Below are 27839 nucleotides of genomic sequence, written 5' to 3'. Positions count from 1 at the left end.
TTTTTTAATTTTGATTCCTGGTAGCTGTAACTGATTCTAAGACATCAAACAGTTTGTTGCAGCCTGATCTTCAGAAACAAAAACATTCCAAGGGCTATTGCAGCAGATTTATTTATAAAGTTCTAAACAAACACACTAAAATTTGTGAAATGGATAAAGAACCTAGTTATATATATAAAAAATTTAAAAAAAAAAGCACCACTGTTTAGGGAAGATGAGAAGATTCATTTTCTCTCCAATGCCTGCAACAGCTATTCATGTGAATTTTTAATAATATGCAAGCTGTGCATCTCACTAATTTTAAACCTTATTACAAGACCAGTCTTCCTGGTGTGACTGCAGATTAACAAAAATAGTTTTCTTATTTGCATATTTATTATTTGTTAGGTGTTAAACAGGCAATTGTTTACAGCAAACAAAACAAACAAGACTTGTCATCTAGAAATTTCAATAAAACCACAAGCCAATTGAACTTTATAGTTATATTAAACAATTTATAACACTGTATGGCTATGTTTGCAAATAAAGCACTACAGTGCTGTGTCAAGCAAAATCTTTAATAAATAAATCTATCCACTACATACAGCAACTAATAAACACTGCTGGTGCAGACACAACATGCTTCACAAGTTAAGACAGTTCCACAAAATTGTTTTGAATCAAACTCACTCCATCTGTTGGTGTTAAATCGGGGAGGAACATTATCACTGCTAGCTGTACTGCCAAAAAAGTGAATGTCTGCAATAAATAACAAGACCTTTGAAAATCTACTCCAAGTAAAATGGTTATCAGATGTAATTGTCACTAAAAGGAAGTGTTTTGGTACTTATGTCAACAATATTGTACATTTATTTAACCATTTATTAGGGCACTGAATAAAAATATACTTTTGTTATAAATAAGTGGTTATGACATGTCACTCTACTACTTTCCTCCAAAATGAAATACATTATGTTCCTTTCATCTACAAGGTGTTCCATTTATCCGATGACTACACGCGTGGGATCTTGTTTGTCAGCTGCTGGAGACACGCAGGCTGATCTTCACATTAATGTTGCACTACACATCTTTTCGCCCAGTGTCATTTGAAATTGAAACAAACATCACAATTGTAACAGTGAAGTATCTGAATGCAACAATGGCAAGACTGAATTATTCCATTCCACAAAGAGAATTTATTTACAATCTGTATGTGTGTGCTGAGTCCACCTGTAATGTCTGGAGATGGCTTTAACAGAAGTTCTCAGGTGTTTGAATTACGAGTCATGACGCAGTTCAGAAAATAGTGAACAAATTTCACACAAATGGGATGTGTTCAGGATAAGGAGCACAAAAAATGAAGTACAGTGTTCACAGAAGCTCATGTGAATGACACTGTATACCACCTCAAAATTCCTCTATAAAGTTTCTTGAAAGTCTTTCACAGATATCACAAATTTCTTGCACCTCTGCTAACTTACTTGGGCTAAGGCCCTATAAAGTAACAGTAGCACAAGAATTAAAGCCCAGTGATCCTGCATACAGCGTTAGGTTTTGCACATGGGTTTTGAAACCTATGCATGACAGTGAAATGGATCTTTACCTCATTGTGTTTTCGCTTACATGGATATGCCAATTCCCATAATTGTAAACACTGAAGTGTCAACAGACCTTTTCTGCTTCATGGGGAACCCCTTTACAATCAGAAGATAGGTGTTTGGTGCGTAGTCAGTTGTGACGGAATAACAGGCACAATTTTTTTTAATAACACAGTTAACAGTGAAAGATTTGAGTGAAACATTTTGCAACCGTGTTTTAATGAATTAAGTGAAAGAGAACAAAAATCCAAATTTTTTCAACAAGGTTCAGTAAGGGCTCATATTGTCAATGTTTCTTTGCATGAAGTTCAAGATGTGTTCCACGATAGTCAATAGCAACAATATCTAGTCCACTCTAACTCCCAATTTAACAGCATCTGATTCAATTTGTGGCGAGCACTAAAGGATAAAGTGTACACAACAAATCTGCACGTCACAGAAACTCAAGGATTATATCCATGACTCAGTTAACTCAATTTCTCAAAGAGAATTACATTGTGTGATGAATAAATTCTTGAGGTGTCAGAAAAGTGTGAAAAACAATGGCACACAGTTCTAGCATATCCTTGTATGACATGACTGTGTACAAAATTTATTTTAATGTATTTTCAATTCAGTACTGCAGTAGTACACGAGCGACATCACACCAGATTTGCTGTGCAACGGAGCGCTCGTTGCCCGCCACCTACTGCATCGTGCATGCAGACTTCAGATAAATAGAACATCCTGTACACACTGCACAATACAAATAAATGTAATGATGGCTTCATTTTTGATGTTTATACTTTGGTAATGGGTTTATTCTTATAGTACTTTACAGCATGATATAAATTATATTTTATTTTCATTTCTGAAACACAGGATACCTAGGTCTTTAATGACTGAGATAATAATTTCACTCTACAAAACTGTTGGTTGAGTAGAAAATAGGCAACACTGTTTAATAACAGAACTAAACCTGGATATTTCATCCTGGGCAAAAAATGAGAAGCAGCAAAAACAATAAAAAAATAGTTAACTACAGTGGTTGGTGCACCCATGGCAGCACCAAGGGGTGCTGGAATTTGAAACTAAAGGATATAAATGATGAATAAGGCTAACAAAAGGTCACACATTCACACACAATACAGTTTTCCCCTCTACAGAACAGTTCTGTAACATATTAGTTTTTTCTAGCATATTGAATGTCAACATACATGGAGGATTTGAATTCTGCCATACTACTTTTTGTACTTTCTTTGGTAGCTTCCCTTATGACAATTAATTCATTTTTGTTCTCTAACAAAAGCATTTACCATTTTCAAGTGGTTCTTGATGACCAACTAACCCTAACGTGTAGCTAATTGCACACTTATGGCAAGTAACCATCTCTCTAAATATGTCTTTGGTTGGATGCGACACTTGACAAGCATTCATGCATGGCTGGAATGTGATCAGTACTACTCAGTTTAAATATTGCAGTCACGTTGTTTGATATGCTGCCGATAAATACTGTGTGTCCATCCTTATATTTCCCTTCATTTCCTTTTTCACCTTTCTTATGCACACACATATTTCCCATCCTCACTAGCGCAATGGTGCTGTACTTTTGTGGTACCCTGTTATCACCTTTTGTAGCTGCTTCAATTGCACCATATCCTCTCTCTCCACCCTTTTCCCCATAATTCCACAAGATATGCAATATTGCCTATGAGCCAATGTTTTTCTGGTGCACAAGGATCACAGATATACAATGAATTATTCTCTTCCCTTAGTGCCTTTCTACTGCCCCCTGTGTAAATCCTTTTTTGACTCTAAACAACAAATCCTTCATGTTTACGTAATGTGTTTCCTCTTGCTATGCATCCTTCAGTTTTACACCCAAGATTCTCCTTATTGCTCCCAGATATCATCTGCATACCTTTTTCACTCCTTATAGATAAATCCCATTGCACATGTATCTTTGCTCTACCTGTCTAGATCAATTCAGAGAAACATCCTTATCCCTAGCTAAAAGCCAGTTCCACATCATGCTCCTGAAATTATGCCTAACCCATGGACTTAATCTCTCACTTCCCCCTCACTTTTTTGCCACGAACTCCTCTGACAAGTATCCACTAAAATCTTGCCTCTCCTAATTTTCAACTCACCCTCCCCCTTCCCCCCAAACTCCCATCCAAACAGTCCCTGGTTACCTTTCAGGAGTTCCTTGCCTCTGACATTGTTTCACCTTTTTTCCTAGTTCCTTTCACAACACAAAACCCTCATTAGAAGATAGGACAGCCACCCACAACCACAAAACAGGACCTTATCTGATCATCCTACTTAGGGACTGAGGATCCACCACTGTCTTGACAAACTGCAGAGGTTGCACGAAAAAGTATCTGCCAACTGTTTGACTTCTCCACCTGAGAGGACCATTCAGTAAGAAATGCAACACTTTTTTCTCAAAGCAAGACGGTTTTATTCACGATTTGAATACACCACATTGTTTCCAATAATTTGGCTATAAAACCCTATCTTCCTAATGATCTCCATTCAATACTACAGTCTTAGCCACCTTAATGTGAGAGCTTGTGTGTTCTCTAGGTAGTACTTCAGTGGTCTGTGACTAAACCAAGTACTTACTGTACTAATTCCTTTCCCTTCATTAGCACTTTCAATAGAGTTCAACTTTCAGAGGGCTAAGGAGATGGAAGTCACAAGTTGCAAGATCTGGGCTATGGGATGGATGAGGAAGAGCAGAGACTCTTTTACCCTAAACTCGCAGCCTAGTTTCCGACATCGAAGATGGAAACCGTTACTTTTACTGCCTCTTGCCTTGCCTTTACACCCGGATGGCTGCCACCTTCCTATTAACATCCAAATGCCCATGGGCTTGTTAATGTCTAACACTAATGCTCCTAATATCCTTCCATCTTCAAATGTGCTACCTCACTTCTTATGCATCAGTCCAACACAATCGTTAAGCATTACTACTTCTCCGAAGGGGATATATTCAAACAATTCATAGTACAGCCATGGGCACAGACTTAGCCAACTTGTTTATGGGCCACCTAGGGGAACATTACGAACAAGACAGATCTTAAACTACTCATCTTGTTCAGAGGCATTGATAGTATCTTGATGATCACGATCCAGGGCTGCCACATTATGTATTATTCCAAAATCTCAATACTTTATCCCAATACCACCATTATGATAGCTGCCATCCCTTTCACACTAAAAAGTTCTCTCCAATACAGTCTGGCAACCTGCATATATATATATATATATATATAAAGATGATGTGACTTACCAAACGAAAGCGCTGGCACGTCGATAGACACACAAACAAACACAAACATACACACAAAATTCTAGCTTTCGCAACCAACGGTTGCCTTGTCAGGAAAGAGGGAAGGAGAGGGAAAGACGAAAGCATTTGGGTTTTAAGGGAGAGGGTAAGGAGTCATTCCAATCCCGGGAGCGGAAAGACCTACCTTAGGGGGAAAAAGGACGGGTATACACTCGCGCACACACACACATATCCATCCACACATATACAGACAGAAGCAGACATATACAGAGGCAAAGAGTTTGGGCAGAGATGTCAGTCGAGGCGGAAGTGCAGAGGCAAAGATGTTGTTGAATGACAGGTGAGGTCTGAGTGGCGGCAACCTGAAATTAGCGGAGATTGAGGCCTGGTGGATAACGGGAAGAGAGGATATATTGAAGAGCAAGTTCCCATCTCCGGAGTTCGGATAGGTTGGTGTTAGTGGGAAGTATCCAGATAGCCCGGACGGTGTAACACTGTGCCAAGATGTGCTGGCCGTGCACCAAGGCATGATAGCCACAGGGTGATCCTCATTACCAACAAACACTGTCTGCCTGTGTCCATTCATGCGAATGGACAGTTTGTTGCTGGTCATTCCCACATAGAATGCGTCACAGTGTAGGCAGGTCAGTTGGTAGATCACGTGGGTGCTTTCACACGTGGCTCGGCCTTTGATCGTGTACACTTTCCGGGTTACACGACTGGAGTAGGTGGTGGTGGGAGGGTGCATGGGACAGGTTTTACACCGGGGGCAGTTACAAGGGTAGGAGCCAGAGGGTAGGGAAGGTGGTTTGGGGATTTCATAGGGATGAACTAAGAGGTTGTGAAGGTTAGGTGGACGGCGGAAAGACACTCTTGGTGGAGTGGGGAGGATTTCATGAAGGATGGATCTCATTTCAGGGCAGGATGTGAGGAAGTCTTATCCCTGCTGGAGAGCCACATTCAGAGTCTGATCCAGTCCCGGAAAGTATCCTGTCACAAGTGGGGCACTTTTGTGATTCTTCTGTGGGAGGTTCTGGGTTTGAGAGGACGAGGAAGTGGCTCTGGTTATTTGCTTCTGTACCAGGTCGGGAGGGTAGTTGCGGGATGCGAAAGCTGTTGTCAGGTTGTTGGTGTAATGGTTCCGGGATTCCGGACTGGAGCAGATTCGTTTGCCACGAAGACCTAGGCTGTAGGGAAGGGACCGTTTGATGTGGAATGGGTGGCAGCTGTCATAATGGAGGTACTGTTGCTTGTTGGTGGGTTTGATGTGGACAGACGTGTGAAGCTGGCCATTGGACAGGTGGAGGTCAACATCAAGGAAAGTGGCATGGGATTTGGAGTAGGACCAGGTGAATCTGATGGAACCAAAGGAGTTGAGGTTGGAGAGGAAATTCTGGAGTTCTTCTTCACTGTGAGCCCAGATCATGAAGATGTCATCAATAAATCTGTACCAAACTTTGGGTTGGCAGGCATGGGTAACCAAGAAGGCTTCCTCTAAGCGACTCATGAATAGGTTGGCATACGAAGGGGCCATCCTGGTACACATGGCTGTTCCCTTTAATTGTTGTTATGTCTGGTCTTCAAAAGTGAAGAAGTTGTGGGTCACGATGAAGCTAGCTAAGGTAATGAGGAAAGAGGTTTTAGGTAGGGTGGCAGGTGATCGGCGTGAAAGGAAGTGCTCCATCGCAGCGAGGCCCTGGACGTGCGGGATATTTGTGTATAAGGAAGTGGCGTCAATGGTTACAAGGATGGTTTCCGGGGGTAACGGATTGGGTAAGGATTCCAGGCGTTCGAGAAAGTGGTTGGTGTCTTTGATGAAGGATGGGAGACTGCATGTAATGGGTTGAAGGTGTTGATCTACGTAGGCAGAGATACGTTCTGTGGGGGCTTGGTAACCAGCTACAATGGGCGGCAAGGATGATTGGGTTTGTGAATTTTAGGTAGAAGGTAGGGGTGCGGGGTGTCGGTGGGGTCAGGAGGTTGATGGAGTCAGGTGAAAGGTTTTGTAAGGGGTCTAAGGTTCTGAGGATTCCTTGAAGCTCTGCCTGGACATCAGGAATGGGATTACCTTGACAAACTTTGTATGTGGTGTTGTCTGAAAGCTGACGCAGTCCCTCAGCCACATACTCCCGACGATCAAGTACCACGGTCGTGGAACCCTTGTCCGCCGGAAGAATGACGATGGACCGGTCAGCCTTCAGATCACGGATAGCCTGGGCTTCAGCAGTGGTGATGTTGAGAGTAGGATTAAGGTTTTTTAAGACGGATTGAGAGGCAAGGCTGGAAGTCAGAAATTCCTGGAAGGTTTGGAGGGGGTGATTTTGAGGAAGAGGAGGTGGGTCCCGCTGTGACAGAGGACGGAACTGTTCCAGGCAGGGTTCAATTTGGATAGTGTCTTGGGGAGTTGGATCATTAGGGGTAGGATTAGGATCATTTTTCTTCGTGGCAAAGTGATACTTCCAGCAGAGAGTACAAGTGTAGGACAGTAAATCTTTGACGAGGGCTGTTTGGTTGAATCTGGGAGTGGGGCTGAGGGCTCATCCTCATCCCTTCAAATCCTCAGAACCTTCAGCCTCTTCACCTTCAGCCCCACTCCCAGATTGCTGCTTGTGTGTGTGTGTGTGTGTGTGTGTGTGTGTGTGTGTGTGTGGGCGCGCGTGGAGTGTATACCTGTCCTTTTTTCCCCCCTAAGGTAAGTCTTTCCGCTCCCGGGATTGGAATGACTCCTTACCCTCTCCCTTAAAACCCACATCCTTTTGTCTTTCCCTCTCCTTCCCTTTTTCCCAATGAAGCAACCATTGGTTGCGAAAGCTTGAATTTTGTGTGTCTATCAACCTGCTAGCACTTTCGTTTGGTAAGTCACATCATCTTTGTATATATATATATATATATATATATATATATATATATATATATATATATATATATATATATATATATATAGCCACCAACGGTGTGTGGCAGAGGGTAGGTTGCACCACTACTAATCATTTACCTTCCTGTTCCACCCGCAAACAGAATGAGGTAAAAATAACAATACATACACCTCCATACAAACCCTAATTTCTACCTTACATTCATGCCCTTTACACAAAATGTTTGTTGGCAGCAGTGGAATTGTTCTTCAGTCAGCTTCAAATGATGGTTCTCAAAATTTTCTCAATTGCATTCATCGAAAAACACAGCACCTTTCCTGGAGGGATTCGCATTTGAGTTCCCAAACCATCTCCGTAACACTCACATGTTGACAGATAACGCACAGTCTAATAAAATGCAGTACTCAGTCATCTGTACAATAAGCGCCACACATTGGAAGGAAGGAATATTGGCTTTAACGTCCCATTAACAATGAGGTCATTACAGATGGAGCACAAGTTCAGACTCTCTCAAGGATGGGAAAGGAAATAACCAGTGCCCTTTCAGAACCATCCCAGCATTTGCCTTGACCAATTTAGGGAAATCACAAAACCGAAATCTGGATGGCTGGACGCAGGTTTGAACTGTCATCCTCCCGAATACGAGTCCAGTGTGCTAACTACTGTGCCACCTCGCTCGGTAAATACACTGAAAGGTTTAATCACCAGATCAAGCAGCCACGCTTTGGAGGACTGTGGCGTATGCAAAGATAAGTAAGAAGAACCTCAACCCATCAACATGGCTGTGTTGAGGGCTTTACTACTTACTGTATGTCACTTCCAGCCACTCATCCTCCAGGTATGCAAGACATTTTATTCATCCTCCAGGTATGCAAGGCATTTTACTCATCCTCCAGTGATGCAAGACATTTTATCTGAACAGCAAAGTGATTGCAACTAACTGAGGACCGTGACACACCTCCTTGGCTGCTACATCTCCTCTTTCATTCCACACAATACCCATGTGCCCTGGCACTCCCCAGCCACTGTTTTTGGAGGAGGGTGTCCTGGATATTATGAACTGCTTTATCCATTTGGTAAAAGCATTGTAGAAAATGAAGGGCACTCAGAGAATCAGAACAGACAAGAAATTAGTACTCTAATGACATCTCGCATGCTCCAGTGCCCAGATCACATATAAATCCACATGGAAGACAGTCAAATCCTGAGGCTGTCTGACCCTGAGGATACAATCAGGGAAAACCACAGCAACCAATAGAGTCCTCCTGTTTCGATCCACTTGTAAAGACAGCTGCAGAGTTGTGATGCTCAGTTAAAATGTCCTTACATAATGTGTTAAAAACACGTGCAGGAGTGCAACCTCTTCTGTACTGCACTAAACACAAAATTACTCTGGGTCTCTGTAGTAACTTGGGTGGAGACACTTACTACCCTTGGTCTGGGGTTGTGCTTGTTCCACATCAAGTGACTCCTGTGCACCCAGCATGTGGATCCCAAACAGCCTTGTTGCTTGCAGATGATTGGAGAAAAGCCGTTCCAGAGGCAGACGAGCAACAATATGGTATGCAAGTGAATTCAGAGCTGCGAGGAACTTGCATACCTGAGGCAACAAGAGGAGTTGCTATCAGATTGTAAGAGGTGGCTTAACAGCCTCAAGACAGAGATTGGGCATGGGCGCACGCACATGCACATATACCCGCAGAAAACTGAAAATCCATCATGCAACTCACTCCTCTAATCTTTACACTGTAAGATGCAAGCGGCGAGTCAGTGTTGCAACACTGGAGGAGGAACAAAAAACAGCAAAATCACCCAAAAATAAGGAGCATTGTACAGGACTCCTCCCCACACATGTGATACTGTTTATGGCTTTGGCAAAGTGTGTAACACAAAGCAGTGCCCTGAGGGACACCATTCCCCTGCATGAAACGATCTGACAAGAGTGTTAGCAACAGTGGACCTAAAAGATTATTTAGACAGGAAAAACTGTATGAAAATGGAGAGGTAGCCACGGAAGCCCCACTGATGAAGTTACTCCATTACTAAGATAGTGACGTTTACACAGAAAATCCTGCTTAATAGCCACCTCTGCAGAATCAGGTCGTCGACAGTGAATCTAAATCTCTGAACCACAATGAGAGTGGCTAAGGAATTGTTTAGTCTCTAGCAACCAGACCAGATGAGAGTTAAACATCCACTCCTAGGGTAGGTGTTAGACTCAGAACTGTTGGATCTGAAGTCCAACTAGTCTCTCTCTACAATAACATGGTAGAGGTGAAACACCACACCATGGCTGACATTAGCAGTAATCTTTGCAAAATAATCTGCCATCATCTGAGCGATGTCTCTGGGCAATGTTTGGAGACAACCCTATTCCTGCTTTGCTGCTATTAGTACATGACTGTGGTTGTTGGAAATCCTCCTGATGGCTTCCCATACTTTTGCAGAATGTGTGGAACGGTTGATGGAGTCCAGGAACACTTTCCACGACCTTTGCTTGCTCTCCTTCATTACATGTTGAGCCTTGGCTCTTGTGACCCAAAAGGCCATAAGGTTGTCTGTTGCTGCACGATATTTAAATCCCTGGAGAGCAGCACACCTGTCCAGATTACTGAGTGGCACTCACCGGTTCATCAAGATACAGGTTACCTTCTATGATGACTTTGGGGTGGATGAGCCAGCAGCATGACGGATCACTCATGTAATGTGGTGCACCCATTCCTGGAAACTGTTGCGGTGTCCAGACACAACCAGCTAGCTGAACAGGGTCCAGTTAGCCCAGCTGACCATCCCTTTTGGTGGCTTCTGTTCTGGCAAAGCTTCACCCAGTAGCTGGATCCACATTGAGATGTGGTCACTGGAATGGAGGTCATCAGCTGCTTCCCACTGAGTGGTGTCTGCAAGGGCGGGAGAGCAGAATGCAAGGTGTAAGGAGTTTCAGCTCCTCCACATGTGTCCTGATATGTTCTATTGTAATATGGGAGTCATCTTATCACTGGGGTAGCAACTTTATCCTGTGTTTCTGCCGGGGAGGGGAGCAGACACTAGGTGGAGGCTCAGTCTTGGGGCACGACAGTGGCTCCATTCTGACATCAAGGTCCATTGTCTCTACAGAAGAATTCTGAGGGACGTCAGAGAGAATGACGTCGACATCATCAGATTGCTTACTTCTTGACTCCGTCAAAGATAGAAGCTTTGCCTTTGATTTTCTGCCCTGGGTAGGCGGTAGTAGTGGCAGCACCAGACAGTGTACCCGACTGAATCTTTGAAGGGGAAGGAAGCTCTGCAACTTTGGCAACACACCCTCTTCTGAAGTTCTGAGGAGAGTTACAGGTGTCAAAAGTAACCGCAACAGCACAAGCGCATTGACAAATGGAGGTACTAGAGCTAACACTAGCAACTTCTATTTATGGAGCAGCACTGGCTTTCTGCACTGGCTATTTAAGAACCGAAGCAAAGGAGGTAGCGAATGATGGAGTCAGCAAGGCTTCATGCATCTTTTTGGCCTCGACACACAGGATACACTTTGTTGCCTTATGCTCTTGTTCTTCCACTTTTTCAAGATATACGCTACAGTCTCAACTCCATGCAGGATGAGCCCCAGAGCAATTCAAATACATCAAAGGAGAGGAGCAAGTGACTCCTTCATGGGCCACCTTATCACATTTGCTGCAAGTAGCTTCACCAAGTAGCTTCACTATGACACCCAAGTGTAGTATGCCCAAATTGCTGGCATTTAAAACAGCACATTGGATTGGGGGGCATAAGGCCACTCACTTATGTGAAGGAACCTGCCTGAACGTGCTCATGCTCAGGAAGTTTCATGCTACTGAACGTCACGATAAGGGAGGCAGATTTTACAGGATCCTCATCCACATTCTTCATGCCGTTTTGCACGTTGACCATACCTTCCGGAGCCAACTCCTTTTTCAGTTCCTCCTTGGGAATGTCCACCAGGTCCCTGCACATCATAACTCCTTTGCTGTAACTAAAGGTGATGTGTAGCTCAGTTGCTATGGCATATCCCCAAGGCACTGAGTTTTCTTGAGGTTCTTAAGTTGGTGGGAAATGGAAGTTTCTACCCACAGAGTCCCATTATGCAATTGCCTGCCTGATTTTAGAGTGCCAGCAATGTCCTCTAAGCCTTTTTGAGTATAGAAAGGTGAAACTTCCTCGAAGCTGCCCTCTTTCCTTTTCAGTATTAAACACACATTCTGATTACCAGCATGGATTCTGTTACTAGAGACAAAATAACTCCCAATTCAGGATGACCAACCACAATAGCCCTGTTGTTTGATTGAGTGTCGGTACCTACCAGCAGCCCATCCTTTTCGCTGAGAGAAGGAGAGAATTTTAAAAAGTCCCACGATATAGGGAAATAAAGACAGAGCCCCACATGCCTAGGTAAGCCTCGTACAACTGAGGTGCAGCAGGTTCCTCAGAGGATGCCCACTAATGACTGTTCCACCTGAACAGCCATGCATCTTATCAGCGCACAGCACGTGAGACCCTTTCTTTTTATTTTTTAAAAATATATACAGCTTTTTATCATTGTCATGATCCGTGTGGTCAAGCCAAGATCTCCATTCCCTGTGATACACAATGTTCCACCATTGTGCCGCACAGTGGTCACTGAAGCACAGCCTGAGCTTATGGTAACAGAGGACTGGTGGCGCTTACGAGTCCCAGCTCAGGAACCATGAGGTGTCAGGCCTGTACCCAGAAAATGAATATTGAGCCCTGAGGGCCACTGAAAGTTCACAAGATATCATTTGAGAAAAGGGCAAGCTGAGTTACACCTGAGTGATGCTTTCTAAAACTGAGATGATCTATGGACAGAAGCTTTTCTGTTAAGGAAATTTATGATATTCGTACTGAGAATATGTCCAAGAATTCTGCTGTAAATCAATGTTTATGATATTGGTTTGTAATTTTGTGGGTCAGTTCTTTTATCCTTCTTATATACAAGCGTGACCTGCACTTTTTTTTCCAGACATTTGAGACACTGCACTGGGCAAGAGATTTGTGACAAATACAAGCTAAGTAAGGGGGCTAATGCCATAGAGTACTTTTTATAAAAGCGAACTGGGATTCCACTGGGACCTGGTGACTTATTTGTTTTCAACTCTTTCAGTTGATTCTCTACACCAGAAATGCCTATTACTATGTCCTCTGTACGGGAATCTGTGCAATGCTCCAATGACAGTACATTGGTACAATCCTCCTGCGTGAACAACTTCTTAAATGTGAAATTTAAAACGTCGGCGTTCCTTTTGCTATTATTTATTGCCACACCATATTAGTCAATGAGTGACTGGATAGAAGCCTTTGACCTGCCTAGCGATTTTACGTAGAACCAGAATTTTCTCGGCAAGATCTTTTGCTATGGTACGACAGAGGTATTAGTTTATGCTTCGCACATAAATCTTTTGACAGTTGCACACATCTCTGCTGAATTTCGCCTGTCATCACTTATGTATTCACTTTTGAAGCAAGAATGCAACAGCCTTTGCTTCCTCAGCATTTTCTGATTCTGTTATCAAACTATAGTGGGTCTTTCCCATCCTTAATTCACCTACTCAGCACATACTTTCCCAGAGCGCAACTTACAATTTGTTTAAACTTTGGTTGTAATTCCTCTACTTCAATCATATTGGCACTAAATTATGTCCATTCACTGCCCAAGTGGGATGCTGGCAACTGCTTATCTGCTCCTACTAACAAAATTACTCTGCTAGCCCTTTCCATTAGCTTGCCAACTTTAGCAAGTAGTGTCACTATGATGACATCATGCCCGCTAATCCCTGTCTCCATATTGAGACCACTGATGCAGTCAGGTCTGTTTGTAACTAAAAGGTCTCAAATACTTCCACTGCACATGGACTGTCTAATTAGTCACTCAAGACAGTTTTTGGAAAACTGTGTTCGAAAGTAGTTCACACAATTGCTTGTCCGTTCCCCCTGCAATGAATCCATTGATTCAGTAGATTAAAGTCACCTCCTACCAATATTGGATGAACTAGGTATTTCCACACCAATGAGCTTGGAGTTTTTTTGAGTGACTCAAACTATCATGGCATAATTGGGTGGCTGGCAAAAACATCCAACGATTAACCTGAATTCATTTAAGACCTGTTATACACGTCCAAATAACTTTGCAGTTTCATTAAAAATCTACCTCATTAGAGGTATTTTTGCAGACTGCAAAGAACACAGCCTCTCCTATGGGATCCAACCTGTCTTTTCAATGTACTTTCCATGGCTTGCTAAATATTTCAGAGCTTTATTATGAACTGCCTATTTACGGATAAAATTTTGACAGTCTAAGTGTGTTTAGTACGAACAATGTCCGATTTCGCTATTTGCATGTTACTGGTGATTGTTCAACAGAGTACCTCAAACTCCCATGCTCAATCAACAAGTACTCTTGCTACTCAAGTAGCCGATTCCGTTGTGTAGTGCCCCCTTATCAAGGGGAGTCCTTCAGCTCTCCAGCCAATAATGCAAAACCAGAATTCTGCAGCCAAGACTGTCACAGAGTCAACAAAATCCTTTGGCTGAGAACCTCATTTGACTTCAATCAAAGGACCCCAATCAACTCTGGGAACAATGCTATAAATTATGAGCCCTGCTTGCAACTGCACATGAGGCCAGTGGTCTTTACCACTTCTGCCAGCCAGCCAACCAGCCATGTGAACTGAAGATGGCCTTAGAACCCAGCAACAGGCGTTATTGGTACCGACGTGAGCCGACACTTGCAAGTGACTGACTGCACCCTGCACACTCGATAGCTGCAGGCAAGGCCTCCACCATATCTCGGATGATGAACCCTGGGAGACATACCAAGTGCACATGGTTTTCTTTCCGCCCCTGAATGCTACTTCCCTAAGAGGCTCCTTAACACCCCCAACATCTGAACTTGTGAAACTAGTAAAACACCTCCCCAGTGTGCCTGCTTGGATTCTGCTGAAGGAGTGGCTACATTTCCACTCGCACAGTAACTGGTGGGGCCAAATGGCCAGCCTCCACATTGGCCTTCTGTCTAAAATGAAGTGACTGTGTTACCAGCCACCACTCCCCCTGCAGTGAGGGCAGATCCCCCAAGACAGGTCGACTGGAACGTGCCTCAGTAGCAGAGCCCATACGCGAAATAAAAGTCATCTGAGGTGTTCTACGTGATGCGTCAGATGTGCCATCACTGCTACAACCCAAGGCAGCACTCTGAGGATGGCTGACCTAAGCCAAAAGCACCTTCATCTGTTTGCAAATTGAAGCCAACTACTCCTGTATAGGCACACAACATGGACACATCCTGTCCACCTCAGCACTACTGATAAACACACAAAAAGCTAAATATGTAACTTGCTGATCTGCAAATGCCCAGCAGGCAACTGTTCGAAGCAGACCAACAAACAAACAGATGCTGGCTCTTCAAAACAAACAACTGAATAACAGCTGCACTACAAACTACCTGCATTTACACCTTTAAGTTACAAAATATGAGATTACACCTCTCAAATAGAAAAACACACACAGAATTTAAGATATATACTACTAAGATTACATAGAAAAAGCTAAATATGTAACTTGCTGCTCTGCAAGTGTGTGGCAGGGGACAGCTGAATCTGCACAGAAGCAATCCCTTACCCAGGTCTAAGACCTTCACAGACAGGCATTCTCCTCCAATCCTAGTCCATAAACAGAACCATTGTTAAGTTTTTTATTTTAAGAGTGGTTAGTCTCATCAAAAGAAGTCTCATGATTAAGAACAGCTCTGCTGCCACACACCTCAGAAGCTACAGAGGTAATTGAAATGCCAGTGTTTCCGACTCATCACACTGAAAATGTGATTCAACACATTGAAAATGAAGTTCTAAATTCTGTTGTCTTTAAAAAGTATCGTGAAATATACTTCACATTGCAGACACCAGACAGCATACTTTTCAAGTTGTTGTTTCATAAATTTTGTCAGGTACCTGCCATCATATAGAATGTAAAACCACTCAGATTGTTTCTTCTTTTTTATTTGTTGAGATTGTTATCTTCAGAAGGAAAAGTATCAGTTTTCAAGTAACTGTGTTTGTGCTTGTCAAAAGGAAGACAATGAGATAACACGCTCTTGCTCATTGTGGGAGCAATTCATTTACTGCAGGAACCATTATATCTTTGTCCCAATCATGCAGTTGCATAATAAACTGGAACAGATGTGCTATTATTGATGATAGTTCATTCCACTGCCTCCTCAGCTGCTTGCTCATATCGCCTCCTCATCTGCTTGCTCATATTGCTACTCACCAAACAGGAAATAGTTCATATTTTTGGATTCTCAAAAAATGATTCAAATGGCTCTGAGCACTATGGGACTTAACTTCTGAGGTCATCAGTCCCCTAGAACTTAGAACCACTTAAAACTAACTAACATAAGGACATCATACACATCCATGCCCGAGGCAGGATTTGAACCTGTGACCGCAGCGGTCACGCGGTTCCAGACTGTAGCACCTAGAACCACTCGGCCACCCCGGCCGGCTGTTGGATACTACCATCGCTGCTTGGGTCATACTCATACTGTCCATTTAAAAAGCTACATTACTGTAAAACACCGATACTTCAATGATAAATAGTTTCTATGGTTCTAAGAGTGTTTCTGCAACTCAGTTTTAATTCCCTGTTTTATTGTTCCCAATCAAATCAATAAAAATTTAATTTACATTAGTTTTAATTCCCTGTTTTATTGTTCCCAACCAAATCAATAAAAATTTACTTTATATTGTAGCAGAAGAAAACTGATTTCATAAATTTTTGTTGTTCTAAAAAGGCTGTATAATTCACATTGTTTACACGATTCCATTAAGTTGAGGACTATAATTGAAACACTGGCTTTTTCTACAAAATAAACACTCATTTTGCATTTAAATTTTAATGCATACGTAAACACCATAGTCACAGTGAAAAAGTGGAAAACCACAGTGTGTACTTACTAGGAGAAGTGAAAACTGGATTGTTTTCAAAATTTGCAAATGAAGGTATGGTTGTAGTACTGGTTGGTGTAAACTGCGAAGAAGAACTGAACGGATCTGAGGGTCCAAAGTCAGCCAGAAACCCAGATGTTTTGTCAGGAGTGAACATGTTGTCCGATGAGGTTACATTTGATGTCTGTAAGATTATAATATAAACTAAATTTTTAGATTTCAGATAAATTAATATTACATGTAAAATGAACAGGTGCATTACTCCTAACTTGAAAAATCACTACTTACATTTATATTAAGAGACGCTGGTTTGGCTTGGGAAGAAATGACGCTAGTAAGTGGCTTAGTTTCAGGTATGGAAGTCATTGGGGTTGGAGTTGATGTCCGTGAGTGATTTTGTGTTCCTGGTGGTGAAAAAGTGATGGGACCATTTTTTGATGATACTGATGGCTCCAAATAATATCTGAAATGAATCAACACAAATTTGATTAAATCAGATTTGAAAAATGGAAAACATACCTGTTCCTTTAAGGTGGAAAATGAAATAATATTCTTACCTCTTCTTTTCGTACTTAGCTATCATAAACTCTTTGACCTGCTGCTCATCTTTGGTATCTTGCGAGTGGTTTGGATCAAATAAACCCAACCATACTCGCCGACAGTACTAAAACACAAACAATTTACATCAGTGACATGTATTCAACATTTGCAGCATAACTGCATGCAAGATAATGAAAGCTAAAAGTAAACATTAATTTTTCATAACATATACACATTTTAACACTAATGTAAACGTATGTACAAGTTGTTTTTGCAATGAACAACAATAAAGCAGAATTGACTCATTAATCTTCAAACTGCATGTAACATACTGCGGTATATTGATAAATTTCACTTATGGACCGTCTGACAGCAACTGAACAAAACACAATTTTAGTGCCATATGTGTTTCGCCTTTATTTTCTGCAAGGCATCATCAGTGGCAGGTTGCGTAGAGAGTTTCTTACATATTACACTCCTGTTGCATTTTTGGTGTTGTTGTTCTTCCTATGAGCGCCAATTTGCTGTTTTTCCACATTCCACAGCACTATGCACTGAACGTTTGTTTTTATGCAATGTTTTGGTTTCTGTTGCCGACTGAGGAGGACAGGACCACAAAAGTTGAAGATGTATGTAACATAACTTTAACAAAGGGAATCATCAGTCAGGTACTGGAGCCAATGAATGAACAAGTTACTCACTGTGTTGAGGGGAAATACCAACAGGTTAAAAAAAGTAAATAAATTTGATAGAAATAGTGTGTTCTTCATTCAACTTAATGAATATCAAAATCAATATTTGTTTTTATGTTCACAGGGCAAGATAAGCATTATTGCTTTACATTAACCTTAGAACATTTAAAGGAAATTACAATCTTCGCACAATCAATGGCATTGGTAATTATTATTTACATACAATTAGTCACCACTTTTTTTTTTTTAATGAATGATGTTGCAAAGTGGTCATTCCAGTGAGGCATCTACAGCAGTACTCTTCAAGCCAAAGTTCCAATTCATGATTTTTATAAAACAGTTCCCTGTCAAAGGGCTTTATTTATCATTTGCTTTGATTTTCCGAGGGTTTGTACGTTCACCTTCTCAAACTTTGTAAACCCCACTAACCGTATTTCTCTGCCACGGCATTTGTGTTGCTACAGACCACAATGAAGGCACCATGAGCTCACGAGATTACCAAATCTGTAGTTGGTCTACAGATCTCTCCCACATAATGGCCACACAGTGTCCTGGATAACAGGAGTACGTCTTGAGCCTTATATGGGCTTGGGCAGAACAACTGCCTGTATATTTCTATTCAGGTTCAAATTTTTCTAACGTTACAGTCGTGATCATTACATGCAATATACAAGGGAGGAAGTAATATGGTTGTCATGGAATTGTGCTCGGAGTTTTCAGAAGTCTGTGATGTATCTCTTACCTGTATCATTTAGAAGATAAAGGATTCAAATCCCTGCCCAGCCAATCATATTTACATTTCCTGTAGTTGAAAGAAATGGGAAAATTGTTCATCTGAGAAGGACATGGCTTAATCCTTGGCAATTTTTGTTATACCTGAGCATGTGCTCCATCTCTAATAACCCCATTATTGATGGGCCACTGAAACTCAGTTTTCCTTCCTTCCTCTTGTACCATCTTCCAGCGAAGATTGTTGAGCATTTCTGTGAAATTTTCACACTGACCAAACAAAGGATGCAATCACACAATGTCAGATCTTTTTGCCTATTTATATGCAAGACATTACACTGGCCTGCCAATGAAAAACTGGCTGCCATTTTTTGCACAGAGTGTTGATCATCCACAAGTTGAGCAAGTATATGAAGTCTAAAAGACTTGTGGGGCAAGTTACAAAGTGTTGTACCACCTGCTCTCAATTGGGTATGTGCAAGGACAAGCAACACCAGGGATGGCCAAGTGCAGGGTCTGTATACAGTGCATATCAAAGTTAGTAACTAAAGCTGACAAGGGTGAAAGTGAACAGGGGAAAAGAGGGGAGGGCGAGGGGAGGTGGTGCACCAAATTGTAAATCACTTCTGTGTATTAATGTTGTCAAACTGGCCCTGGCTCATATGACTGAAAAAAGTCCAATTTGTATGACTGGGTAGACAAATGGCTTGTCAGTAATCCCATCCCTTCAGTTCTTTTCATCATGTCCTGAACTTCACATCTCAGTGTCACTTACCATTTATTATCAGTTGCAGCTGCAGTTCACCTATAACATTCCTTAAGTCAACTCATAAAGCAGATTGGACACAGTCATGACCACATTAGCCCACATAATGTCATATTTGGAAATATCTGCATTGCAGCATTATTTGCCCATTAACAGAGGAACTGAAACAAAACCTCACAAGGGTACAGTCCCTTGTTACTTTGCAAACACCAGATTCATCAGCTTGCAACCCAAATGCACAGGCTCACGACAGCGGGCTCCGGTTGAGTTTAGTATTGTCTGGAAGAGAGTTTATTCTCATGGCCTCTGCAGCAGAGGGCCCCAATTATGAGGTAGCTGCTCCCAAGACCTTTCTGGACAGGCAAGGAGATAGTGTTGCAGCTAACCAAGTAAATCTACAATTTTGTAATACAGTGATCATGGGCTGGGATGTTACACCTGCCGGTATATGGTTCCGACTTTATAATTAGACTGTTATCATTAATAAAACAAAAAAAAAAAAAAAAAATTATCTACATCAGAAGAATCAAAACTAGAAGGTTATCAAATGAAACAGATAAGGGAGACACAGGAATAATGGATCAACAAATCATTGGAAGCTGGGTTCTCCGATAGCATCTCGAGTGTCTAAGTGTCTGTGTGTAATAAGACTCATTTCTGACTCAATTGGGTATCTGCGGGATTAAGTGTAGACCAACCCACAGCAAGTAATTAATTATACGAGTTTAACCAAATGGCCAACAGCTTGAATCAAAAACAAGAGAAAAGTGCAAGCAAGGTAAAGTACCGATGAAATGAGAGATTGAATGAAAAGAAGAGGAATTTAAATATGAGAAAGAAGAAGATTCAGAATTGAGGTGAAGGTAGATGACCATAAAAACTTTTGCAACAAATTATTAGATGAATGTAAGAGAAGGGTAATTGAGCATAGATAACAGTGTGAATAAATATATGGTAAACATACATACAAAAAACAAAGATGCTGTGACTCACCAAACGAGAAAGCACTGGTAGATAGACAATAAAAAACACACAAACACTCACGCAAATTTCAAGCTTTCGCAAACCAAGGTTGCTCCATCAGGAAAGAGGAAAGGAGCGGAAAGACCTCCTGGGATTGGAATGAATCCTTACCCTCTCCCTTAAAACCCACATCCTTTCGTCTTTCCCTCTCCTTCCCTCTTTCCTGATGAAGCAACCTTGGGTTGCGAAAGCTTGAAATTTGTGTGTGTGTGTGTGTGTGTGTGTGTGTGTGTGTGTGTGTGTGTGTGTGTGTGTGTTTTTTTTATTGTGTCTATCTACCAGCACTTTCTCGTTTGTTAAGTTACAGCATTTTTGTTTTTTATATATATTTTTCCCACGTGGAATGTTTCCCTCTGTTATATAAATATATGGTAAGATACAATAAAAATGTTCTTGGTTTACAAGCAGCATCACTTTGAATAAAACACTTGAGCTTTTGACACCTGCTTCTGGTATCATTATCAGTAGTTCAAACCAATGGCTGCCAAGATATACTGCTTATATAGATGCAATGGCAGCATCTGGAACCTTCCAGAGAGGGATGGAGCAATGCATGCACAGAAGACAAGTTAAGCAGCTCCACAGAGCTTCGTGACCAAGTGACACAAGATGATGCAAGTGGCCACCACCACGTTTGAAACTGCCATTCCCTCATCCCTACAAGTGCCAAGCCTCTGTCTCTGGTTTCACTCAAAGTCCAAAGCACACCCCCATGCCCTACTAATTGGGTATCCCTGGTCTCTTAAAATTGTTGTGTTTAACCCAATTTCAGCCAATTCTTTTGTAACAGAATCCCAATATCATGATGTTTAGTTCAAATCTTTCATCTTCTCAAACCTTACTTCGTGTCAATTTCCTAAACAATGTTCAACTCATGGCCGACTTCTGAAGTTCCCTTTGTTTAATATGTTGTTAATGCTCCGCACAATGCTCAGCAACAGTTCTAATAGTTTGATCTATATAAGGGCTACCTTTGAAGGGGCCACCATACACACCACAAACTCTAAGACTTATGTTGCTTTTAAAGGAGTGTAACAATATCTTATCTTGGAGGTAGAAAGAAACACTGGTCTCAGTCCATGTCTCTTCAGCACTCATCCTATCTTGCCTGCAGTTACTTCTCAGTACAGAAGGAATGCAGTCAGCTTGGCTTCTTCCACCAATTCAAGAGTCAACTTTTGTCGGTGGCACCTTGTAGCTTTTTCAGTTTCTTCTTTGCTATAAAAATTTGCTCTAAATGTGTGCTTCAAGTGCTGAAATTCAGATTTCAGCTGGTCGTCATCAGAAATAACTGTTGCTCTGTGTACTAACATGTTCAAACTTGCTTTCTTGTGTGCAGGGTGGTGAAAACTGTTGGGCTTTCAAGTACCAATCAGTGTGTGCAGATATCCTGTACAGTGAATGACCAAGCCTGCCTCTGACTTTTCAAGTACCAGTCAGTGTGTGCAGATTTCTTGTACGGCAAATGACCAAGTCTGCCTCCTGCCTTCCCTGGAATAAAACATCCATGAATGGAAGCTTGCCACCCCTCTGCAACACTACAGTAAATTTAATGTTGGGATGGACACCAGACACATGGTCAATGAACTACCACATTGCACTGCCTAGAAAACTGGCATAAAATAAAATTTGAGAACATCAGAGTTTTGGCTCAAACACCATCATATTTGGATTCTGGTATAAAAGAAGCAACTGAAATTAGAATAAACAGCAACAATTTTAACAAAGACCATTGGTACACACTTAGTTGGGCATGAGTGCAGGGTTTTCGTCATTGAACAAAAACAGAGATGGAGGCTTGATGTTTGGAGGGATGCAGGAGCAGCAGTTACAAACGAGGTGCTGGTCCCTCGTGCCATCTGATGTCACTCAGTCCCGCAGTGGGAAAGAGCTGCTACGAGCTGCCCAGTGAACCTTCTGCACATTGATTACTCCAGCCTTCTCTGGAAGATTACAGACACAGCCATTAGGTTGGTTGGGTGATTGATATGGAGGAGGGGACCAAACAGTACTGTCATCGGTCCTATGAGCTAAGATGACAGAAACCAAGGGAGGAACACCACAAACAGCACAGTCGAGTCACAGGGAAGGGATAATGTGCAAACAAAGAGGGAAAAGGGATGTCAGGGCAGCAGGAAGGGAAAGAACAGAATCACAATAATATGGGGACAACACCAGGGGAAGAAGACATATGAAAACAGGTAACAAAGCAGCACAACATACCAGACAAAATGTAGGGAAATGGTGGGGATAACCTGGCTGGTGTGGAGGCAAGGTCAAGGCCTCCATAATCAACACCTACATTAACTGAGGGACTCAAATTCCAGACGAAAATTCGAGGACTTATAGCTGAGAGTACATACGATGTTGGTGAAGAAAATCAGGATACACATAACCATGTGAGGTTCGTCTGCGAACACCACAGACAAGGAAGGTGAGAAAGCATATTGAGTGCAAAGAGCCAAAATGCGGCAGCAGTCCAGCAAAATATGGGTCACTGTGAACAGAGCCTGCAATTACAAAGGGGGGGGGGGGGGGGGTGGATGGGGGAGGTGGTGGGAGAGCTCAATACTGAGTAAAAACCCATGGGTCAACCTAGTATGGCCAAAATGAAGATGGCAGAGGATGGTAGATTCCTGTTGGGAGAGGCATAGGGGAGAATGCCACATGGTGGTAGTTTCCTCGATGGTGTGAAGTCTATTAGACAGGGGGGTTGCCTACCAAGTCAGCTGACAATTTGAAGTAAAGCCACAAATCCCCCATCGGTGGGGTTAGGAGAATGGGGGGGTAGTTGGCCAGTGTCCCAGCCAGATGATCAGCAAGTTCATTACCTGGGATACCTATGTGACCAGGAAGACACAGGAAATCGACCAAACAAGCTGCCATCACCAAAATCAATGAGAAGGTCGTGGACAGCAGATACCAAGGGATGGCGGGAAAAACGTCGAGTGATAGCCTTGAAGGCCACTCATTGAGTCCGTACATAACAAAACTTGGGTGAGGGACCGTTTAATAAAACAGAGGGCCCGACAGATGGCCATCAATTCTGCAGTAAATACTCCACACATGGGAGGCCACAGATGGTGTTGGTGCCAACAGAAGATGTGAAGGTATACCCAACATGAGCAATGGATTTAGAGCAGTCTGTGTAAAAAACAATGGCATTCTGAAACTTATGTAAGAGCATTCGGACAAACAACAGGACACCATTGGAGGCTTTCGGATCTCAAAAAAGATCCATCTGAATGTGTGGCCAAGGAACTAATCAATGGGTTGGTTGGGAGAGAACATGTGGAAGAGGACAAGGTGGGGATATAGAACTCACGGCGGAGAGAAGCGTGGCAGAGCCCAACAAGTAACCTGAGGGTGGGCAGCGGGTGGGCGACAGCCCGAAGCCGTGAAAAGAATAGAATAGAACAGGAGGGGGTGAGCAGAGGAAGAGCAGATAGTGATGGCACAGGAGAAAGGAGCCGGGACCGCTGAATCTAAAGGAATTCCAGTGTCAACCAGAAGACTATCAACAAAGCTAGTGCGAAACACACCAGTGGCTAAACAGATACCACGATGGTGCACCAGGTCCATGAGCAGCAGCATGGAAGCAGCAGCCGATCCATAAACTTGACAACCATAATACGCACGAGATGGAACTAATGACCGGTAAAGGCAAAGATGGGTCGAACGACACATGCCCCAAGAGCTGTAGAAAAGGAAGCAAAGAACATTGAGTTTATGCAAACAGATGTCGGATATGGGGCAACCAAGTAAGCTTGTTGTAAAAAGAAGAAGATGAAGAAGAAGAGGAAGAAGAAAGGCCACAAGTCCATAGATAATATAGAACTGTGTGGAACACCATTCTCCTGGGTCGGCGGAGAGCTAAGGACAGTGCCAACCCGGACTCTGAATGAACATTGGGAAAGGAACTGGAGAATAAAAATCAGGAGGGGCCCAGGGATCCTACTTAGGGAATGTGAGGATGATGTGATGCCACCAAACTGTGTCATAGGCCTTACAAAGAGTGCAGAAACTGCAGCAATATGGCTTGTTTGTATTGTTTTGTTTCAGGGTGCAAAAACAATTAAGGTGGTATGTGCCCATATCAGAACTGTAGAAACGAAGACAAAGAGAGGAGTTAAGAACAACTACATATTAATCCCAACAGACGGAAGAGAAGAAAGCTAAAAACAGGGATGTGGGAATGTCTGTAAAATATGCCACAGAGAAACAGAGGTCCAGAACAAAAAATTAAATGGCCTTCGCCATATTGCTAAAACAGATAAAAAGTAAAACACAGTCAACAGTCTGCGCATCATTCGCTAAAATGGCTGATAACTCAGACGGTTGGTTGGTTGGTTGGTTGGTTGGGGGATTAAAGGGACCAGACTACTATGGTCATCGGTCCCTTTTTCCAAAGACAAAGAACACCCACAGAGAAAACGAGGAACAGAAGAGATCACAGACGATACAGAACAGGAGAGACTGAGACAAAGACAAGACAAAACGAACGAAAACCACATAGAGATTGACGGTGGTTGGCCGACCATAGAAATAAAAAAGGAAAAGCCAACCACTTAGAAACACATTAAAAAATCAGTGTAAAATCATAGGCCAAAGGCCAGAATCAACACAAAACAATAAAATAAAACAGAAACACTCAGATTAAATGATAAAATCCCCCTGCCCGAATAAAACGTAAAACTAAGTCAGCCATAGCGGAGTCGTCTGTTAAAAGGGCAGGGAGCGTATCAGGCAGCGCAAATGTCTGCCTGACCACAGCTAAAAGGGGGCAGGCCAACAGAATGTGGGCCACTGTCAAAGCCGCCCCGCAGCGACATACAGGAGGGTCCTCCCTGCGCAGTAAATAACTGTGTGTCAGCCGGGAGTGGCCAATGCGGAGCCGGCAAAGAACTACCGAGTCCCTGCGAGTGGCTCGCAGGGATGACCGCCACACAGCCGTCGTCTCCTTGACAGCACGGAGTTTATTGGACATTGTCAGTTCGCGCCATTCATCGTCCCATACCGCCAAGATTTTGCGGCGGAAGACTGCCCGCAAATCAGTCTCAGGGAGGCCAAGGTCCAGAGATGGCTTGCTGGTGGCCTCTTTCGCCAGGCGGTCAACATGTTCGTTACCCGGGATACCGACATGACCGGGGGTCCACACAAAGACCACAGAGCGGCCGCAACAGGCAAGAGTATGCAGAGACTCGTGGATAGCCATCACCAGACGAGAACGAGGGAAACACTGGTCGAGAGCTCGTAAACCGCTCAGGGAATCGCTACAGATAACGAAGGACTCACCTGAGCAGGAGCGGATATACTCTAGGGCACGAAGGATGGCGACCAATTCAGCAGTGTAAACGCTGCAGCCATCCTGCAAGGAACGTTGTTCGGAACGGTCCCCTAGAGTGAGCGCATACCCGACACGACCAGCAACCATCGAACCGTCAGTGTAAACAACACCAGAGCCCTGATACGTGGCCAGGATGGAATAAAAGCGGCGGCGGAAGGCCTCTTGAGGGACTGAGTCCTTAGGGCCCTGTGCCAAGTCGAGCCGAAGGCTAGGGCGACGAACACACCATGGCGGTGTATGCAAAGTAGCCCGGAAAGGAGGTGGAACAGTGAAACCCTGGAGCCCAGAGAGAAGCTCCTTGACGCGGACCGCTATTGTACAACCAGACCGGGGCCGACGTTCTGGCATATGGACGACCGACCGCGGGAACAGGAGACGATAGTTTGGATGCCCGGGCGAGCTTAGAACATGGGCAGCATAAGCGGCCAGCAAACGTTGGCGTCGGAACCGCAGTGGAGGTACACCTGCCTCCACTAGTACGCTGTCCACAGGGCTGGTGCGGAAAGCACCAGTGGCAAGGCGTATCCCGCTGTGGAGAATCGGATCCAGCACCCGTAACGCAGATGGGGATGCTGAGCCATAAGCCAGGCTCCCATAATCCAGACGGGACTGAATTAACGCCTGGTAGAGCCGCAACAGTGTAGAGCGGTCGGCGCCCCAGTGGGTGTTGCTCAAGCATCTCAGAGCGTTTAGATGCCGCCAACACGTCTGTTTCAGCTGCCGGATATGAGGCAGCCAAGTCAACCGGGCATCGAAAACCACCCCCAAAAACCTGTGGGTCTCCACCACAGCAAGGAGTTCGTCGGCAAGATAAAGCCGCGGCTCAGGATGGACTGTTCGGCACCGGCAGAAATGCATAACGCAGGTCTTGGCTGCCGAAAACTGAAACCCATGCGCTACAGCCCAAGACTGCGCCTTACGGATAGCGCCCTGTAGCTGACGTTCAACAGCTGCAATGCCAGTAGAGCTGTAATAAAGGCAGAAGTCGTCAGCATACAGGGAAGCGGAGACAGAATTTCCCACGGCCGCAGCAAGCCCGTTAATGGCTATTAAAAACAGACAGACACTTTAAAAACAGAGCCCTGTGGCACACCGTTCTCCTGGACGTGGGAGGAACTATACGAGGCCGCGACTTGCACGCGGAAGGTACGACACGACAGAAAATTGCGGATAAAAATCGGCAGAGGACCCCGAAGACCCCATCCATGAAGCGTAGAAAGAATGTGATGACGCCACGTCGTATCGTACGCCTTCCGCATGTCGAAAAAGACAGCGACCAGGTGCTGACGGCGGGAAAAGGCAGTACGGATGGCCGACTCCAGGCTCACCAGATTGTCGGCGGCGGAGCGGCCTTTACGGAACCCACCCTGAGATGGAGCCAGAAGGCCCCGAGACTCCAGTACCCAATGCAAGCGCCGGCTCACCATCCGTTCAAGCAACTTGCAAAGAACGTTGGTGAGGCTAATGGGACGGTAGCTGTCCACCTCCAGAGGGTTCTTTCCAGGTTTCAAAACGGGGATGACAATGCCTTCCCGCCATTGCAACGGAAACTCCCCCTCGACCCAAAGACGGTTGTAAAGATCGAGAAGGCGCCGCTGGCAGTCCACTGAAAGGTGTTTCAGCATCTGACAGTGGATGCCATCTGGCCCAGGAGCGGTATCAGGGCAAGCAGCGAGGGCACTGCGAAATTCCCACTCACTAAATGGAGCATTGTAAGATTCTGGGTGGTTGGTGTGAAACGAAAGGCTCCGACGTTCCATCCGCTCTTTAATGGAGCGGAAGGCCTGGGGGTAATTCGCAGAAGCGGAACTCATAGCAAAATGCTCTGCTAAGCGATTGGCAATGACGTCGGAGTCAGTACAAACTGCTCCATTCAGTGAGAGCGCAGGGACGCTGGCAGGTGGCCGATAGCCGTAGACGCGTCGAATCTTGGCCCAGACCTGCGATGGAGTGACATGGAGGCCAATGGTGGACACATACCGCTCCCAGCACTCCTTCTTGCCTTGGCGGATAAGGAGGCGGGCCCGCGCACGCAGCCGT

At 43.7% G+C, this 27839-nt stretch overlaps 1 protein-coding gene across 3 annotated transcripts in view; it reads right to left on the bottom strand.

The window, feature by feature from the left end:
• The window catches only part of LOC126457749 (arf-GAP domain and FG repeat-containing protein 1), a 120442-nt gene that overhangs the window by 61571 nt on the left and 31032 nt on the right, over positions 1–27839 (bottom strand). For 2 of the 3 annotated variants that reach the window (XM_050094296.1, XM_050094297.1), the window contains 4 exons: positions 17260–17366; positions 16991–17165; positions 16712–16886; positions 670–738 (listed from right to left, as the gene is read on the bottom strand). In XM_050094296.1, the coding sequence (XP_049950253.1) occupies positions 670–738; positions 16712–16886; positions 16991–17165; positions 17260–17366 (526 nt within the window). The remainder of the gene's footprint in view (positions 1–669; positions 739–16711; positions 16887–16990; positions 17166–17259; positions 17367–27839) is intronic. The other variant, XM_050094298.1, reaches the window with a different exon arrangement.

Source organism: Schistocerca serialis, chromosome 2 (assembly GCF_023864345.2).
Source record: "Schistocerca serialis cubense isolate TAMUIC-IGC-003099 chromosome 2, iqSchSeri2.2, whole genome shotgun sequence".
Classification (NCBI taxonomy): domain Eukaryota; kingdom Metazoa; phylum Arthropoda; class Insecta; order Orthoptera; family Acrididae; genus Schistocerca; species Schistocerca serialis.
Note: the sequence above shows the minus strand (reverse complement) of the source record. Positions and strands in the feature narration are given on the sequence as shown.